The sequence below is a fragment of the Pan troglodytes genome, chromosome 17 (assembly GCF_028858775.2).
Source record: "Pan troglodytes isolate AG18354 chromosome 17, NHGRI_mPanTro3-v2.0_pri, whole genome shotgun sequence".
In the NCBI taxonomy this organism is placed as follows: domain Eukaryota; kingdom Metazoa; phylum Chordata; class Mammalia; order Primates; family Hominidae; genus Pan; species Pan troglodytes.
Window position 1 is genome coordinate 31532125 of NC_072415.2, and position 18023 is coordinate 31550147.

General features: G+C 45.8%; 1 protein-coding gene, 1 long non-coding RNA gene and 1 other non-coding gene across 5 annotated transcripts in view; 1 reads left to right on the forward strand and 2 right to left on the reverse strand.

Annotated features, from left to right (window-relative positions):
• ABHD3 (abhydrolase domain containing 3, phospholipase) overlaps positions 1-9541 on the reverse strand; it is a 52531-nt gene extending 42990 nt beyond the window's left edge. For 2 of the 3 annotated variants that reach the window (XM_009433783.4, XM_016933428.4), the window contains exons 1-3: positions 9257-9418; positions 8337-8500; positions 7064-7246 (exon numbers count right to left, since the gene is read on the reverse strand). In XM_009433783.4, the coding sequence (XP_009432058.1) occupies positions 7064-7246; positions 8337-8500; positions 9257-9418 (509 nt within the window). Of the gene's footprint in view, positions 1-7063; positions 7247-8336; positions 8501-9256 lie in introns of all 3 variants that reach the window. The other variant, XM_003315866.5, reaches the window with a different exon arrangement.
• Positions 9542-9660: 119 nt separating this feature from the next.
• LOC129137890 (uncharacterized) lies at positions 9661-12565 on the forward strand. The gene is made up of 2 exons (XR_008540754.2): positions 9661-9866; positions 12228-12565. It is a non-coding gene; the product is annotated as an uncharacterized LOC129137890 (long non-coding RNA).
• Positions 12566-16676: 4111 nt separating this feature from the next.
• LOC112206319 (small nucleolar RNA SNORA81) lies at positions 16677-16846 on the reverse strand. The gene has a single exon (XR_002940547.1). It is a non-coding gene; the product is annotated as a small nucleolar RNA SNORA81 (small nucleolar RNA).
• Positions 16847-18023: the final 1177 nt, after the last annotated feature.

The window sequence follows — 18023 nt, forward strand, 5'->3', positions numbered from 1 at the left end:
AATTATTTTAACAACAACAAAATGAGTTACTGAGAAAAAAAATTCTGGTGTTAATTTAAAATGATTTCTTATCTAAGACATTGCTTTTAGATGAGGGAAAGCGTGGTCAGAACTAACCCTTTTGTTTTGCTGTCTCATTTTCCTTAGTTCAGCCTCTCTCATCTCTCCTCCCTCAGGAAGTCTGTAGCTAGACTCCCCACCCCTGTCCCCCACCAAGGCACCTCTAATGCTGCAGGAAAAGCTAAATTGCATCTAGAGCTATGATAACTTCAAATGACATTTACTTGCTACTTCCTCTACATAAAATATTCTTAGGATCACATTTTAAAAAAAAATTTTTTTTTTTTTTTTTTGAGACTAAGTCTCGCTCTGTCACCCAGGCTGTAGTGCAGTGGCACAATCTCGGCTCACTGCAACCTCTGCCTCCTGGGTTGCAGTGAGCCCCTCGAGTAGCTGAGATTATAGGTGGGGGCCACCATACTTGGCTAATTTTTGTATTTTTTAGTAGGGATGGGGTTTCACCATGTTGGTCAGGCTGGTCTCGAACTCCTGACGTCAAGCGATCCGCCTGCCTTGGCCTCCCAAAGTGCTGGGATTACAGGCGTGAGCCACTGTGCCCAGCCAGTACCACATTTAGAAGCAAATTTTAACAACTTTTAAATAATCTCCTACACTGAGTCTCTCAAGAATATAAATGATGAATGGTGACATCCTTGCTACCAGTAGGTGGGCTCTGCAATGAAGAATAAGAGATCCTAATTCTGTCAAACCATACCAAAAAATTAGTTTTTTCTCTAAGTAGGAAATAAAGTAACAAGACAGTAAGAAATGTCTTAAAACGCAAGTTTACAATCTTGCAAAAATCCCTCGAGTGATCCTTTTGCCCTCTTCTAACAACTGTCCTGTTTCTCTCCTTTCTCTGTCAAACTCATCGAATGGGTGATCCATTCCTGCTCTGTCTACTGAGGTCATCTATCCAGCAGTTTGGCTTCCTTCCTCATCGCTCTACTGAGATCCTCTCATGTTTTGCTTTATTCATCCTCCTTCTCCTTTAAGTTGTATGTGACACCGCTGATCTACTCCTTCCCTCCATAAAATGACCCTTTTGGCTCTTCTGATATTTCTGAATCCCAGTACTGCCAACTCTTGACTACTCAGCGGCACGAGCTGCTAGTCACCTCCCAATATCCATCCTTCCCTTCTTCCTCAGCAACAGAACTCCCAATTTTAGTTGCGACATGGCTGTCCAAAATAAAGATATGATTTTCTTTTTTTTTTTGAGATGGAGTCTCGCTCTTGTCATCCAGGCTGGAGTGCAATGGCGCAATCTCAACTCACTGCAACCTCCGCCTCCTGGGTTCAAGCGATTCTCCTGCCTCAGCCTCCCAAGTAGCTGGGATTACAGGCACCCGCCACCACACCCGGCTAAAGTTTTTGTATTTTTAGTAGAGATGGGGTTTCACCATGTTGGCCAGGCTGGTTTCGAACTCTTGTCCTCAAGTGATCCACCTGCCTTAGCCTCCCAAAGTGCTGGGATTATAGGCGTGAGTCATCATGCATGGCCAAGATTTAATTTTCAAGCTTCCCTTGCAGCCAAGAGTGGGCCAGTGTGATACAAGCAAAAGTGGTGTGCACAATTGCTGGGCTGCATCTTTAAAGGAAGATGGTACCTTTCCTATTCCTGCTTTTTTTCTCCTTCTTGGGTGTTAGAATGCAGATGTGATGGCTACTGCTGAAGCATCCATGTTATGAAGCAACATATTAGGTTGGTGCAAAAGTAATTGGGGTTTTTGTCATTAAACATAATGGCAAATTACTTTTATTTTTGCCATTACTTTTAATGGCATTAAATTTGCCATTACTTTTAATGGCAAAAACCACAATTACTTTTGCACCAACCTAAGAATAAAAGCAGCTTAGGTTCCTGACACTGACATGTGCCATACAAGCCGTGATCTACCTTCTTAGATTTTTACATGAGAGAAATAAGTTTACACCGTCACTACTATTTTGAGTTTTTTGTCACTTACAGCCAATCCTGCTCCTTTCTGATGTACATTTCCCTGCTGCTGCTGCACAGTCTTTGCCACTTCGACTAGACTGTATGCTCTTTGGGAATAGGTTCTGATATTGTACTTTGCAGCCCCAAAATACTTATGACTGACCTGGATTTCAATGAACTTACAACCGTATAATTCTGGATGGGTCATTCTTGTTAATATTAGTTGGGGGTGGAATATAATGGTAAATGAAGGCTCTCGGTTTTATTTTTTTAAATTTTAAAATTTTTTCTTTTTTTTCCCCCCTAGTAATAATGGCTCTCAATTTTAAAAAGTCAAAAGATGATTCAGATTTTGTTGGAGTTACTGTTTTTCTCCTTGTTTTTTTTTTTTTTTTTTTTGAGATGGAGTCTTGCTCTGTCACCCAGACTGGAGTGCAGTGGCGCGATCTCGGCTCACTGCAAGCTCTGCCTCCCGGGTTCACGACATTCTCCTGCCTCAACCTCTCAAGTAGCTGGGACTACAGGCACCTGCCAACACGCCTGGCTAATTTTTTTAAAAAATATTTTTAGTAGAGACAGGGTTTCACCGTGTTAGCTAGGATGGTCTCGCTCTCCTGACCTTGTGATCCACCTGCCTTGGCTTCCCAAAGTGCTGGGATTACAGGCGTGAGCCACCGCGCCTGGCCTTTCTCCTTGTTTTTGTTGTAGTACTGGAAATCAATTCAGAAAACGGTAAAAGGATTTAAGAAAACAAGGTATTATTAATGTACATAAAATAATACCTATTAGGCTATATTACTGGAGATTTTTTGGAATGAATGGTAAAGTTTCTAATTACTTTATCAATCATATAGGTATAAATTGTTAGAGAAAACTGCCTTTTCTCCAGCTTTCTGGTTTCCATGAAGAGGGCTTCTCTCTAAACATATTTCTGGTCTTTTATTATTCATTGTTATTATTTAGTTTTGGTTTTTTTTGGTAGAAATGGGGGGTCTCACTATGTGGTCCAGGATGGTCTCAAACTCTTGGGCTCAAGCAATCCTCCTGCCTTAGCCTTCCAAAGTGCTGGGATTATAGGAATAAGCCACTGCACCTGGCATTCCTGGCCTCTCTTATTTTATTTACCTTCCAGGAGGTGGTAGACATAACTGATTAATAAAATCTGAAAGAATTTATCTGGCTTAGCAACTTTCTCCTCTTGCAGGCAGGAACTATCCAAAAGAGTACATACTGCAATCCACCAGTGAAGATGGACAGGTTATCTTCATGTAGGCAGGCCAAACATTTCCCATCTCATTCTATTTACTTTTTTTTTTTTTTTTTTTTTTTTTGAGCCAGAGTCTCACTCTGTCGCCCTGGCTGGAGTGCAGTGGTGCGATCTCGGATCACTGCAACCTCCACAACCCAGGTTCAAGTGATTCTTCTGCCTCAGCCTCCTGAGTAGCTGGGACTACAGGCACGCACCACCATACCTGGCTAATTTTTGTATTTTAGTAGAGAGGGGGTGTCACCATATTGGCAAGGCTGGTCTTGAACTCCTGACCTCGTGATCAGCCCACCTCGGACTCCCGAAGTGCTGGGATTATAGGCGTGAGCTACCGTGCCCAACCTATTTATCCTTTTTTTAAAAAAACTGAGACAGAGTCTCACTCTGTTGCCCAGGCTGGAGTGCAGTGGCATGATCTTGACTCACTGCAACCTCCACCTCCCGAGTTCAAGCGATTCTCCTGCCTCAGCCTCCCAAGTAGCTGGAATTACAGGTGCATGCCATGATGCCCGGCTAATTGTTTGTATTTTTAGTAGAAACAAGGTTTCGCCATGTTGGCCAGGCTGGTCTCAAACTCCTGACCTCAAGTGATCCACCCGCCTCGGCCTCCCAAGGTGCTGGGATTAGAGGCCAGAGCCACCATGCCTAGCCTCATTCTATTTACCTTTGACTTACATAGTAAAGCATTTGCTCACAATTATCTTAAACAAACTTAAGCCTAGTTTCCATCCCATGCATCCTGAATTTTGAATTAGTGCACCTTAACAGAAAAGTACTTTGTTAGTTTTCAGGTAGAGGGAAAAAAACAATGGTTTAACATCAACAATAAACCATTATGTCTCCTTTGACCATACGCTGGGAGTTAGGTTCTCTCTAATGTCTAAATCATATCTCGTATCTCACCAGTAAATCATTGACAGTTCCCTGGTGACCTGACATAATTCATGACTCTCCCTAAACCTTCAACCTTTACACAAATAGTAACTGGGACAGGATGGCAAGTGCACCCTGCACCTCAGGGATGTTCATACTGAAGATACTGAAACTCTCATCTATAGCAGACATGGTAACATCTATGTACTCCCACAAGGAAACTACGTGTTTCTCTATCCCAAGAGGTAGATTTGCTTGTACTCATTCTTTTGAATTATAAAACATTTTCTTTTTTTTTTTTTGAGATGGAGTTTTGCTCTGTCGCCCAGCCTGGAGTGCAATGGTGCGATCTCAGCTCACTGCAATCTCCGCCTCCCAGGTTTAAGCGATTCTCCTTCAGCCTCCTGAGTAGCTGGGATTACAGGCACACGCTGCCATGCCTGGCTAATTTTTGTATTTTTAGTACAGATGGGGTTTCACTTTGTTGGCCAGGCTAGTCTCGAACTCCTGACCTTGTGATCCGCACGCCTCAGCCTGTGGATGAGTGCTGGGATTACAGGTGTGAGCCACTGCACCCGGTGAAAATCTGGCAACCTTTATAAGCAATGGACAAAAGGTATGTGCACTGGCAACTCCAGAGCTTATAAGACTCAGTCCTTGAGTTTCAACCACATTGTTTTTATTTATTTATTTTTATTTATTTATTTTTATTTATTTATTTTTTTGAGACAGAGTCTCGCTCTGCTGCCCAGGCTGGAGTGCAGTGGCGCCATCTTGGCTCACTGCAACCTCTGCCTCCCAGGTTCAAGCAATTCTCCTGCCTCAGCCTCCCGAATAACTGGGATTACAGGCATGTGCCACCACACCTGTCTAATTTTTTTGTATTTTTAGTAGAAACAGGTTTTCACCATGTTGGTCAGGCTTGTCTCGAACTCCTGACCTTGTGATCTGTCCGCCTTGACCTCCCAAAGTGCTGGGATTACAGGCGTGAGCCACTGTACCTGGCCCAAATTTTTTTATTTTTATTTTTTTTGAGACGGAGTTTTGCTCTTATTGCCCAGGCTGGAGTGCAATGGCACAATCTTGGCTCACTGCACCCTCTGCCTCCCAGGTTCAAGCAATTCTCCTGCCTCAGCCTCCTGAGTAGCTGGGATTACAGGTGCCCACCATCACACCTGGCTAATTTTTGTATTTTTTAGTAGAGACGAGGTTTCACCATGTTGGCCAAGTTGGTCTTGAACTCCTGACCTCAAGTGATCCACCTGCCTCGGCCTCCCAAAGTGCTGTTATTACAGGCATGAGCCACTGCACCTGGCCCACATTGTTTTTAAAAGCAGTTCTAAGTCTTGAGAGACAGCTCAGGCCAAATCTAGAAGCAGTAATTTAAATATGTACAAAAGCCATTATGATCTTCTGTACTTTCTGAGCATGACTAAGTTTTAGCCAAAAAAAAAAAAATGGAACCAGGCTGGGAGCATTAACTCACACCTGTAAGAGACTGCAGTGAACCATGATCATGCCACTGCGCTCCATGCTGGGCAACAGAGCCAGATTTGGCCTCAAAAAAAAAAAAAAAAAAAAAAAGGAACCAAGCCTCACATCTAACTGTATGGTGCTTAAACATGGAATAATGATGAATTCCTGCTACTGCTAAGCAAATTTCTTGAATATAATTCTTGAACATCATAGTTCTTGAGAGAATGTTACTTCATGGACAAAATAGGATATTATTTATAAAAGATCAGAATTAACTTGTTAAAATTAAGTTAGCTATCATGGAATTTTCCCCTTTACATCAAACATCAAAATGTTCTTCTTTCCTTTTTTTCTTTTTGCCCAAGGTGTCACTCTGTCATCCAGGCTGGAGTCCAGTGGCACGATCATGGTTCACTACAGTCTCTACCTCCTGGGCTCAACTGATTGCCTACCTCAGCCTTGTCAGTAGCTGGAACTATAGGTGCATGCCACCATGCCCAGCTAATTTTTGTAGACTAGGTCTCACCATGTTGCCAAGGCTGGTCTCGAACTCCTGGGCTCAAACAATCCACTGGCTTTACGCCTTCCAAAGTGCTGGGATTACAGGCATGAGCCACTGTGACCAGCCTAAAATTATTTTTTTAAGGTAAACTTACCATCAGCTTTTCACACAAGTGTTTCGAGTTTAACAAAAGATACAACTCTACTTTAAATACAACTCACAGAGTGTTCCATTACAATAATTATCAGCTAAAAAAAAAAAAAGCTGAGGCACAAAAAAGCAGTACCTTTTATAATGACTCTAAGATTCTAGAGCTGAACTTGAAACTCAAAGTTGCTAATCACTTGCAAAAAATTAAATTGTACCTGGTGACTGAGCTTAATAATGGTTACTCAGAAAAGCTGTGGCATCAACAACTGGCGACTAGCCAAGTGCACCTGCAAACTCCGGTGGTCAGAAGAGGCAGAGATCACCTTTGATAAACAGGGACGACCTACAAGCTGATTCTGAATATTTTTTGCACTTGGGAGCTGAGCCAGGGCGACAAGATTAGTGAATCCAGGCCCCAGAATGTGGCATGACGGCCACTGTGTACTCTCTCAGGGGTTTGTAATTGTTGTTCTCCCTCCATAACACACTCTCCATTGGGGTGGGGATGGGGGGAAGGGCTCAGTCAATGCTCAGATGATTCTAATTTCATTCATTAATTCAGCCTAAATCTGCAGGGTGTCTACTATGCTAAGTGATATTTCTTGTGAGATGATTCAGTTATGCATCTTCCTGAAAAAAAAAAGAGGAAAAAAAGAATGCAGAGAAAAATAATAATTTAAGGGACTGCTTTTCTGTGCAAGAAGTACTAAGTATTTCTGAAACAAACATGTAGATATATTTGTACTTCATTTGGAATGGATCAAGTGAAAAAAAAGAAATCTTTTACTGGTACCTGTATCCTAATTCTTCACTAAGATGGATCATATGAAGGATATATGACTCCTTGCTTGTTCCAGTGAGGCCAGGCAACAATAAGATAGTAGGTCTGGTGCTGGCATCCATATAACACGTACTGTTATCATTATCAAACCAGTCCAGTGAAATCTGTCCTCCATCTGCAGTTTTAATAAGTTCACTGAAAGGAATAATTCAGAAGACATTACTATTTACATGTTTTAAGTCATGTCTTAATTTTGTTTTAATTCTAAACACATGACATTATTTGGTCATCGAAAAATAACATTTTTCCAGCATTCACGAACACACCCGTATCTCGATCTACATATCATTTTCTTTCATTAGAAGGATTTTATGAAGATTAGTACCATCAAGTATTTCCAGCAACCTCCGTACAAGGTCGTATATAAAAATGAACTGCTAATTATTAAGATAAATGAATACTTACTCATTACTCTAAAACACCCAGCATTTAACCCTTGTTTGATTGAGGTCACTCAACTAATGCGACAGGGAAGTCTGAGTAAGTAAAATGCTGATCTAATCTCTGACCACTGCTCTAGCTCTTTGGACTCAATAATGCAGTCTCCTTGTATAGTATACTTCAAGATTTTCTTCTGAAATAATTTAAATTATTTCTCACATAGTATTCATGAACTTACAGAATTTTCCCAAACAAACAGTGCAAGTTCCAGGCAACAAAATAAACTCCAGAAGGATAGATGACTAAGGGAAATTAATAACAGGCACCATTTAAATCTGGTTCCTGATAAATCCTGGACCGTATCTTTAACACATCAAGAGCTATTATCATCAAGATCCCATTTGCCTGTCAATAGGAAGTCATTTTACACCAATAGATCGCCCAAAACCCAAATTAAGTGGCATCCTTCTCACCCCACCCCCACACCCAGTATCTGCTACATATCAATGAATGAATGCAGATCATCAAAAGATCTGGGTCTTTCTGACAGATGTATGACAAACTGCGAGACAGTAATCCCCAAACACTTCTCTCATCCTAAAAATAAACCATTTACATCAGGTTGGCGGTTAGGGCGGGGGCCAGGAAGCAAATACCTGCAGCTGGGGTATTTTCCTGCAGCTGGGGGTGGAGCCGGGGACATACCTTCCATTTTCATTCCCTCTTTCTGTTCTATATACTTCCTAAAGCAGAGATTCTATTAACCAAGAACTGGGAATAAGCAAGCAAGCAAACAAACAACCTGTGATTTTGCAGAAATGACTGAAAACGGAAATTCACTTACTTCCTGTACTGCACCGGGGGCTTCGAAGTGATGAAAGGTCTAAGCAGGGTCTGTCCTCGACCCTCCCAGCACCAGACCGTCGGGTAGTACGTTTCTGTAACCACGGGACAGTGGTCTTGAAGGAAGCGGCTGAAACTCTCACCCCCCGTCACTAACTGGGGTTTCTGAAGGGAAAAGCAGTAACAGAGAAGGGCCCAGAGCAAAGTTTCTGCCAACCGTAAACCAGAAACCGGCAAACACTTGTCGCTCGCGCGCGCGCTCCCTCCGATTACAACTCTTTCTGGAGGGCTGACGCAAAAAATTCACAGTCACAGAGGACTGAAACGGGGGTTTCGCCAATGCCCCGAGGGGAAGGCGAGAATCGCGATAAGGGAGTTTGTTTGTTTTTAACTCCGCCTCCCGGGTTCAGGGGATTCTCCTGCCTCAGCCTCCCGAGTAGCTGGGATTGCAGGCGTCCGCCACCACGCCCGGCTAATTTTTTGTAATTGTAACGGGGTTTCACCATTTTGGTCAGGCTGGTCTCGAACTCTTGACCTCAGGTGATCCATCCGCCTCGGGCTCCCAAAGTGCTGAGATTACAGGCGTGAGCCACCGTGCCCTGCCCGGAGTCATTTTCAAAAGCGCCACGGCGTTCCCGAGTGCGCCGCCGGCTTCGCGATCGGTGACTGGGCAGCGCCGCAGCGCAGAGGTCAGCCGGGTTCAGGCTGCGCTCCGAGGACCACCCGGCCGGGACCCCCAGGGGGCGGGCGAACGGGCGGGGGCTGTTGGCTTTCCCGCGCGCGCTGGGGGCGGCCGCTCGGGAGCAGCTCGCCGCCTATCCCCGGGGCTGCCGACCGCCCCTGGCCGCGCAGCCTCGCGCCGCGCCTGCTACCCTCGCTCCTGGCCCAGCAGCCCGCGGCCCTGCGCCACCCCCGGCTCACCTTGGCAATGCTGCTCAGGTAGTAGAAGGCATAAGCGACGCTGAAGCCCAGGATAAGGGATAAGCCCACCCCCGAGCCGAAGAACCCCACCCGGACTTGGTGTTCCAGGTAGAGGGAGAGCTCCCGGGACAACATCCGCAGGTCCATGGCCAGGCGCTGCATGGCCCCCGAGCGCGGCGCGCGGGTCCTGCGGCGGGAGGAGAGCCGGCTGGCGAGCGGGCGAGAGCGGACGCGGCGCCGCTGCCTACCCCCGACCACAGTGTCTCCTGCCCGGCCGAGCGCGGCTTCCGACAACGGGCGGGGCGGAGCGGCCCAGGGAGGCGTAGCCCGAGGCTCCAACGCCGCCCGCTCCGCCCCGGCTTCCTGGAGCCGCCCCCACTGCCAGCCACTCAGGAACCTTCCAGAAGCGCGGTTCCAATACCCGCCACCGGGAGGGCGGGCGGACTGGGTTCTCCCAGCTAGGTCGCAGTGGGCGATGGGGATCCCCAAGGGTGGGCCGAGAGCTGACGGATCGGCAGCGCTGGTTAAGGCCCCGCACCTGCAGTCCCAGTGACCTTGAACGATTCCGCTCTGCGGCGGGTGTCCCTAAACTAGCGGTTTAGGGTGTCAGGTAAGTGTGCCTTGCATTCAAAGATTTGGGGAGTTAATGCCAAAGATATGTTAGCAGGTAAGAATCCCACATCCTCTAGACGTTTGCGTTGGTCCTCAAGAATATGGAAAGAGAAAAAATATTCTATGAGCATTCAACAGTGAGGACATCATACTCGACTCTGAATCACTCTGTGAATCTTTTTAGTTGCTAAGTGTCACTTAAATGAGAAGTGGTCTCTGAAAATAAATGAAAAGGTCAAGAATAGCAACCGGGATTCAATTGTTAAAAACCTATTTGTGGTTCATTAATGCTTTGAATTTAGAGACTTACGGAAATTCACACCGATTACCTAATGTACAGACAAGAGACCATTTATGAAGTAGGGTCTCCTAGGCTTATTTATGGCAATATGATAAATCAGGATACTTATGGGTATCTGAAATGGTTAGAAGATTTAATAGCCTATTCCTACTCTTATGAACTCCTTCCTCAGAGAGGTAGGAAGAATGGCAAGACTTAAACAGACGAAAGAAGGGAAAGTGCTGTCTAGATTATGAAAAATGCCACAGGATTGTAAATTAATAATGTAATTTAGATGGGGACATGAGACGGACCAGAAGTGAGCAATTTATTTGGCTCCGATTTGGTCATTGCAACTTGGTGGTTGGCTGCAGCACCCAAAATAATTCAATTACCTTTACTGAGCCTGTTTTTTTCTTGTTTTAATAATCTGTAGCGTAACAATTTCTACTTTATAGAGTTCCCGAGAGGACAAAATAGTGTATATACTGGACTCCCCGTGAGCAGAAGTAATTTTCACGCTCTGGCTCTCACACCTGAGCACACATAGCAAACGTGAATGCATATGCTGGTTGCCATACTTGAAACTTCATAGCGTTCTTCATAACCCCTGCACCAGCCTTCTGCACTACCTACCAATAAATGCATGCGTATTTCAGTTTAAGTTTGTTCTGTTTTGTTTTGTTTTGTTTTTTGAGACAGAGTTTTGCTCTTGTTGCCCAGGCTGGAGTGCAATGGCGAGATCTCGGGTCACTGCAACCTCCACCTCCTGGGTTCACATGATTCTCCTGCCTCAGCCTCCCAAGTACCTGGGATTACAGGCATGCACCACCACACCCAGCTAATCTTGTATTTTCAGTAGAGACAGGGTTTCACCATGTTGACCAGGCTGGTCTGGAACTCCTGATCCACTCGCCTCGGCCTCCCAAAGTGCTGGTGAGAGGTGACAACGTGCTAGCCGCCCTCGCTCGCTCTCAGCACCTCCTCAGGCCAGGGCATCCACTCTGGCCGCGTTTGAGGAGCCCTTCAGCCCGCCGCTGCACTGTGGGAGCCCCTCTCTGGGCTGCCTGAGGCCGGAGCCAGCTCCCTCTGCTTGCAGGGAGGTGTGGAGAGAGAGGCGTGGGCGGGAACCGGTGCTGCTGTGCCCCACGATCACGGGCCAGCGGGAGTTCCGGGTGGGTGTGGGCTCGGCGGGCCCTGCACTCTGAGCACCGGCTGGCACCGCCGGCCCTGGCCAGTGAGGGGCTTAGCACCCAGACCAGCAGCTGTGGAGGGTGCCCCGGGTCCACCAGCAGTGCCAGCCTGCCAGCGCTGCACTGGAATTCTTGCTGGGCCTCAGCTGCCTCCCCACGGGGCAGGGCTCAGGACCTGCAGCCCGCCATGCCTGAGCCGCACCCCCCGCCCCACTGTGGGCTCCTGCGGGGTGAGCCTCCCCCACGAGCGCTGCCCCCTGCTCTGCCAAGCCGGGTTCCATCCACTGCCCAAGGGCTGAGGAGTGTGGGGCTGACGGGGCAGTACTGGTGGGCAGCTGCGGCTCCCCTGTGGGATCCACTAGGTGAAGCCAGCTGGGCTCCTGAGTCTAGTGGGGACTTGGAGAACCTTTATGTCTAGCTAAGGGATTGTAAATACACCAATCAGCACTCAGTGTCTAGCTCAAGGTTTGTAAATGCACCAATCAGCACTCTGTATCTAGCTAATCTGGTGGGGACTTGGAGAATCTTTATGTCTAGCTAAGGGATTGTAAATACACCAGTCAGCACTCTGTGTCTAGCTTAAGGTTTGTAAACACACACCAATCAGCACCCTGTGTCTAGCTCAAGGTTTTTAAATGCACCAATCAGTGCTCTGTGGGGACTTGGAGAAATTTTGTGTCTAGCTCAGGGATTGTAAATGTACCAATCACCACCCTGTCAAAACGGACCAATCGGCTCTCTGTAAAACAGACCAGTCAGCTCTCTGTAAAATGGGCCAATCAGCAGGATGTGGGTGGGGCCGATAAGGGAATAAAAGCAGGCTACCCTAACCAGCAGAGGCAACCCCTTCCACATTGTGGAAGCTTTGTCTTTTTGCTCTTTGCAGTAAATCTTGCTGCTGCTCACTCTTTGGGTCCACGCTGCCTTTATGAGCTGTAACACTCACTGCGAAGGTTTGCAGCTTTCCTCCTGAGCCAGGGAGACCACGAACCCACCAGAAGGAAGAAACTCCAAACACATCCGAAGATCAGAAGGAACCAACTCTGGACGCCCCACTTTTAAGAACTGTAACACTCACTGCGATGGTCTGCGGCTTCGTTCTTGAAGTCAGTGAGACCAAGAACCCACTAATTCCGGACACACAGGGATTACAGGCATGAGCCACTGTGCCTGGCCCAGTTTAAGTTTAAAGTGAAAGTATTATCGAATAAAATGTTTGTCTGAGCTTGGGCATTATAACAAAATACCATAGCCTAGGTGACTTAAACATACATGTATTTCTCACTGTTCTAGAGGCTGGAAGTTTGAGATCAGGGTACCGATGTGGTTGGGTTTTGGTGAGGGCCCTCTTTTGCCTTGCAGGTGGCTTCTCAGGAAGCTCTGATGTCTCTTCCTTTTCTTTTAGAGGCACCAATTCCATCATAGGGACCCTGTCCTCATTATCTCGCCTAAACCTAACTACATCCCAAAAGTCGTTCCTCCTAATACCATCAACTTGAGGGGCTAGGGCTCCAACATATGAAGGTGGAGGCGGGGGATACAAACATTGATGCCTATAATATTTTATGGCCATCATGGTGTGTAAAAAATGTACTGACCTAGGAGTAAAAAACAGCTCTGAACTTATCCACCAAACTTAGGCAAATCATTTACTCTTTGGGGGCCTCAGTTCCTTGTCTGTAAAATATGATTGAGATGGAGGTTGTCCAAGTTTATTTCCTGTTAGAAAAACATTCTCCATTTTTCTTTAGAACTACTATTTTGGCTGGGCGTAGTGGCTCACGCCTGTAATCCCAGCACTTTGGGAGGCCGATGCAGTTGAATCACTTGAGGTCAGGAGTTCGAGACCAGCTTGACCAACATGGTGAAACCGCATCTCTCCTAAAAATACGAGAAAATTAGCTGGGCATGGTGATGGGTGCTTGTAATCCCAGCTACTCAGGAGGCCGAGACAGGAGAATTGCCTGAACCCGGGAAGGCGGAGATTCCAGTGAGCCAAGAGCATGCCACTGCACTCCAGCCTGGGCGACAGAGGGAAACTGTCTCAAAAAAACCAAAAAACCAAGTAACTATTATTCCCAATTTATACATGAGGAAATCAGAGCTCAGAAAGTTTAATTCATTCATTCAATCAGTGTCTTCTTGGGTGATTACAGGGCACTGAGGATCCGAGTCTAGTGTGGCAACAGAGGAGTAAGCAGTTACATTACAAAAAGTGTGGTGTCTGGGGATGGTTCCAGATGCAGCAGGTACACAGGGTTCTTAGTAGCAAACAGCAAAAGTCAATTTGGGCTTACCATATGCAGAAAGGAAATTTATTACAATGGTATTTGATAGCTGATGAAACTCCAGAAGGGCCAGAGAACAAGGCTTAGAAGTTGGGAACAATGCCTTTAAAAGTCATGGCGAGGCCGGGCGCGGTGGCTCACGCCTGTAATCCCAGCACTTGGGGAGGCCGAGGCGGGCGGATCATGAGGTCAGGAGATGGAGACAATCCTGGCTAACACGGTGAAACCCCGTCTCTGCTAAAAATACAAAAAAAATTAGCCGGGCGCGGTGGCGGGTGCCTGTGGTCTCAGCTACTCAGTAGGCTGAGGCAGGAGAATGGCCTGAACCCAGGAGATGGAGCTTGCAGTGAGCCCAGATAACGCCACTGCACTACGGCCTGGGCGAAAGAGCGAGACTCTGTCTCAAAAAAAAAAAAAAAAAAAAGTCGTGGTGCTGGTCCTGTGATGACAATACTCCTGCTCTCTCTCGGCTACACTGCATGGTTTTTGGCATCCAGACCAGCTACGCTGGGCACAAGGCTGTGTTCTAAATCCCTGACACTGTTGCCTCTGGAAACAGGGTGTTACCACTTCTGCCCCCTCACTACAATGGATTATCCCTGCTTCTTAATTTCACTGTATCCTTATTTATTCAAAGTCTGTTGTGAATGGAACTGACTGGTGCAGTCTAGGTTGTATCTCACCTTCCTCCCAGCTGTGGAGGTAGGAAAACAAATATCTGGCATTTTCAGTGTCTGTGGGGGGACATGCATGCTGCTTCATTTGTTGAAAAGTCCCCAAACACAGATGAAGGTTCAGATGCTGGGCAGTCAAAAAGAATGCAAATGTTTACCTCAAGCATGTAATGGAGCAACTTAGCCACATCCAACAGCCTAGGGAAGATCAGAAAAGACTTCCTGACAGAGATGTGAGCAAAGACCTAGATAAGAAGAGATGAAGGTGAAGAGTTTGTATAGGACGATTGAACTGCATGTGCAAGGGTCTGAAGATAGAAGCAAATATCAAGTGAAATAAGTTTCCATAGCAAATGAGTGGGGTTTGAACCAAAGACTGGGTGGTTCCAAAACCTGTTTTGGGAATTACAATGCTACATTACAAAATATTACCTTTGTGATGAAGAAACAAAGAAAATGAAATCATTGCTTCAAAAATTTTTAAGACACTTGCTTAGAATATGCTTATGTTTTTAATTTTTGTAAACTAATGAAATTCTCTTTATTTTTTTTTGAGATGGAATCTCTCTCTGTCGCGCAGGCTGGAGTGCAGTGGTGTGGTCTTCGCACACTGCAACCTCCGCCTTAGCCTCCCGAGTTAACTGGGATTACAGGCATACACCATCACGCCCAGCTAATTTTTGTATTTTTTGTAGAGACGGTTTCACCATATTGGCCAGGCTGGTCTAGAAATCCTGACCTCAAGTGATCCGCCCGCCTGAGCCTTCCAGAGTTCTGGGATTACAGGCGTGAGCCACTGCACCTGGCCTTGAAATACTTTATTGGATAAATACAATACTAAACAAAATTCATTCAAATACTTTCCCCAAAAAATCAATTTTTGCCCAGGTGCAGTAGCTCACACCTCTGATTCCAGCACTTTGGGAGGCCAAGTTGGGAGGATTGCTTTAGTCCAGGAGTTTGAGACCAGCCTGGGCAATATACTGAGACCTTATTTCTACAAAAAATTTAAAAATTAGCCAGGTGTGGTAGTGCATGCCTGTAGTCCCAGCTACTTGGGAGGCTAAGGTGGGAGGATCATTTGAGCCCAGGAGTTCAAGACTGCAGTGAGGGATATTCACACCACTACACTCCAGCCTGGGTGACAGAGTGAGACCTTGTCTCAAATATATAAGGCCTTTCTATTCAGGCCAATGACAAACACAAAAAAGATAGATATGCTAGTTTAACATAATTGACTGATTTTTTTTTTTTTTTTTTTTTTTTTTTTTTTGAGACGGAGTCTCTGTCGCCAGGCTGGAGTGCAGTGGCGCGATCTTGGCTCACTGCAACCTCTGGCTACCTGGTTCGAGCAATTCTCCTGCCTCAGCCTCCCAAGTAGCTGGGATTACAGGCATGTGCCACCATACCCAGATAATTTTTTTATTTTTAGTAGAGACAGGGTTTCACCATGTTGGCCAGGCTGGTCTTGAACTCCTGACCTCAGGTGATCCACCTGCCTCGGCCTCCCAAAGTGCTGGGATTACAGGCGTGAGCCACTGAACTTGGCCTAATTGGCTGACTTTATACAGCACTTACATCTTTTAGTCCACAAGTATATTACTAAATGATAGAGAATACCTAATACTACTATTTCTACAGAACTAGGAAATAAATTTCTAAGAAAGAAAGATTTTCCAGACCCCACATTTTATTTATTTATTTATTTTTATTTTTATTTTTTGAAATGGAGTCTCACTCTGTCACAAAAGCTGGAGTGCAGTAGTGCAATCTTGGCTCACTGCAACCTTTGTCTCCTGGGTTCAAGCAATTCTCCTGTCTCAGTCTCCTGAGTAGTTGGGATTACAGGTGCCTGCCACTACGCCCGGCTAATCTTTTTGTATTTTTAGTAGAGATGAGTTTCACCATATTGGCCAGGCTGGTCTTGAACTCCTGACCTCAAATCATGCGCCCACCTCGACCTCCCAAAGTGCTGGGATTACAGACATGAGCCACTGCGCCCAGCCAGACCCTATCTTTTATATCCACCCCAGCAATCTAACTCTAAAGAGGATAAAGCCGATGACTTTCCTCACAAGAGCTCATGACTTGTGTCACTTTGGTATCATAATCTTTCTTTCTTTCTTTTTATTTTTTTGACAAGGTTTTGCTCTGTCACTCAGGCTGGCATGCCATGGTGTGATTACGGCTTACTGCAGCCTCGACCTCCCAGGCTCAAGTCATCCTCCTGCCTCAGCCTCCCAAGTAGCTGGGACCACAGGCCCATGCCACCATGTCTGGCTAAGTTTTTTCTTTTTTATAGAGACGGGGTCTCTCTGTGTTGCCCAGGCTGGTCTTGAACTCCTGGGCTCAAGCAGTCCTCCTGCCTTGCCCTCCCAAAGTGCTGGGATTACACGTGTGAGCCACTGCGCCTGGCCTCACCCTAGTCTTTATAATCCAATGCTGTTACGTTTATTCTTCTGTGTACTCTGCTAGCATTATCACAAAAACCAAGATATGGTCCTAGTTTCTGCGATTTTAGCACAGTGCTTATACAGGAAGTTGTTTATTTTTAAAAATCCTGATCAAGTCTGTACCTGAAACAACAGACCTAAAGCAGCACAGTTGACCTTTATAGGTTGGTATAAAATGCTCATGAAGCTCTTTGTCATTTTTTTTCTAATTCTATTTGTATTTCAAAGGAGAAATCAGAATTGCACAGAGAATGTGTGGTAGGCAGACCCTAAGGAGACCCCCAGTGATCTCTGCCTCCTGGTGCCCTTCTCCTGGAGTGTGTATAGGACCTGTGATTCATTTCCAATCAATACGATAGAGATAGCAAAGGTAATGGGATGTCAACACTCCTGTGATTATACTATGTTATATAAGACTCCTTAGCAGACTGGAGCTAGACTGTCCTTTCAGCCTTGAGGAAGCAGCCATGTGAACTGCCCCAGAGAAAGCCACATAGCAGCGAACTGTAGGCAGCCTCTGGGATCTATGGGTGGCCTCCATCAGACAACTGCAAAAAACACTGGTGACCTGAGTCCTGCAACTGCAAGGAAATGAATTCTGCCAACAACCTGAATGAGTGTGGAAGGAGATTCTTTCCCAGTCAAATCTCCAGATGAAAATACAGCATGGTCAACGTTTTAACTTCAGCCTTGTGAGCCCCTGATCAGAGGACCCAGTTAAGTTGTACCTGGACCTGTGACCCATGGGAACTGCTAGATAAGAAATGTGTTGTTTGAAGCTGCTAAGTTGGTGGTAATTTGTTGTGCAGCAATAGAAACCTAATAGAGAATATAAAAGGGTCCTACAAAATCATTTAAAGATTAATAAATATTAATGGCTCATTTTTTTGCCCACCAATGTATCTATTATAGGAATATTTTATATTTATTATTATTATTTTTTGAGATAGGGTCTTGCTCTGTCACCCAGACTGGGGTGCAATGGTCTGAACACCTCTTACTGCAGCCTTGAATCAGTCTTGGGGTCAAGCAATCCTCCCCACTCAGCCTCCTGAGTAGCTGGGACTACAGGTGTGCCTTACCATGCCCAGCTTATTTTTTTGTTTTTGTTTTTGTTTTCATAGAGACAGGGTCTCACTATGTTGCCCTGACTGGTCTTGAACTCCTGGCCTTAAACAATCCCCCCATCTCAGACTCCCAAAGTGCTGGGATTACAACCCTGAGCCACCAAGCCCATCTGGAATATGTTTAATAAATTAAAGATCTC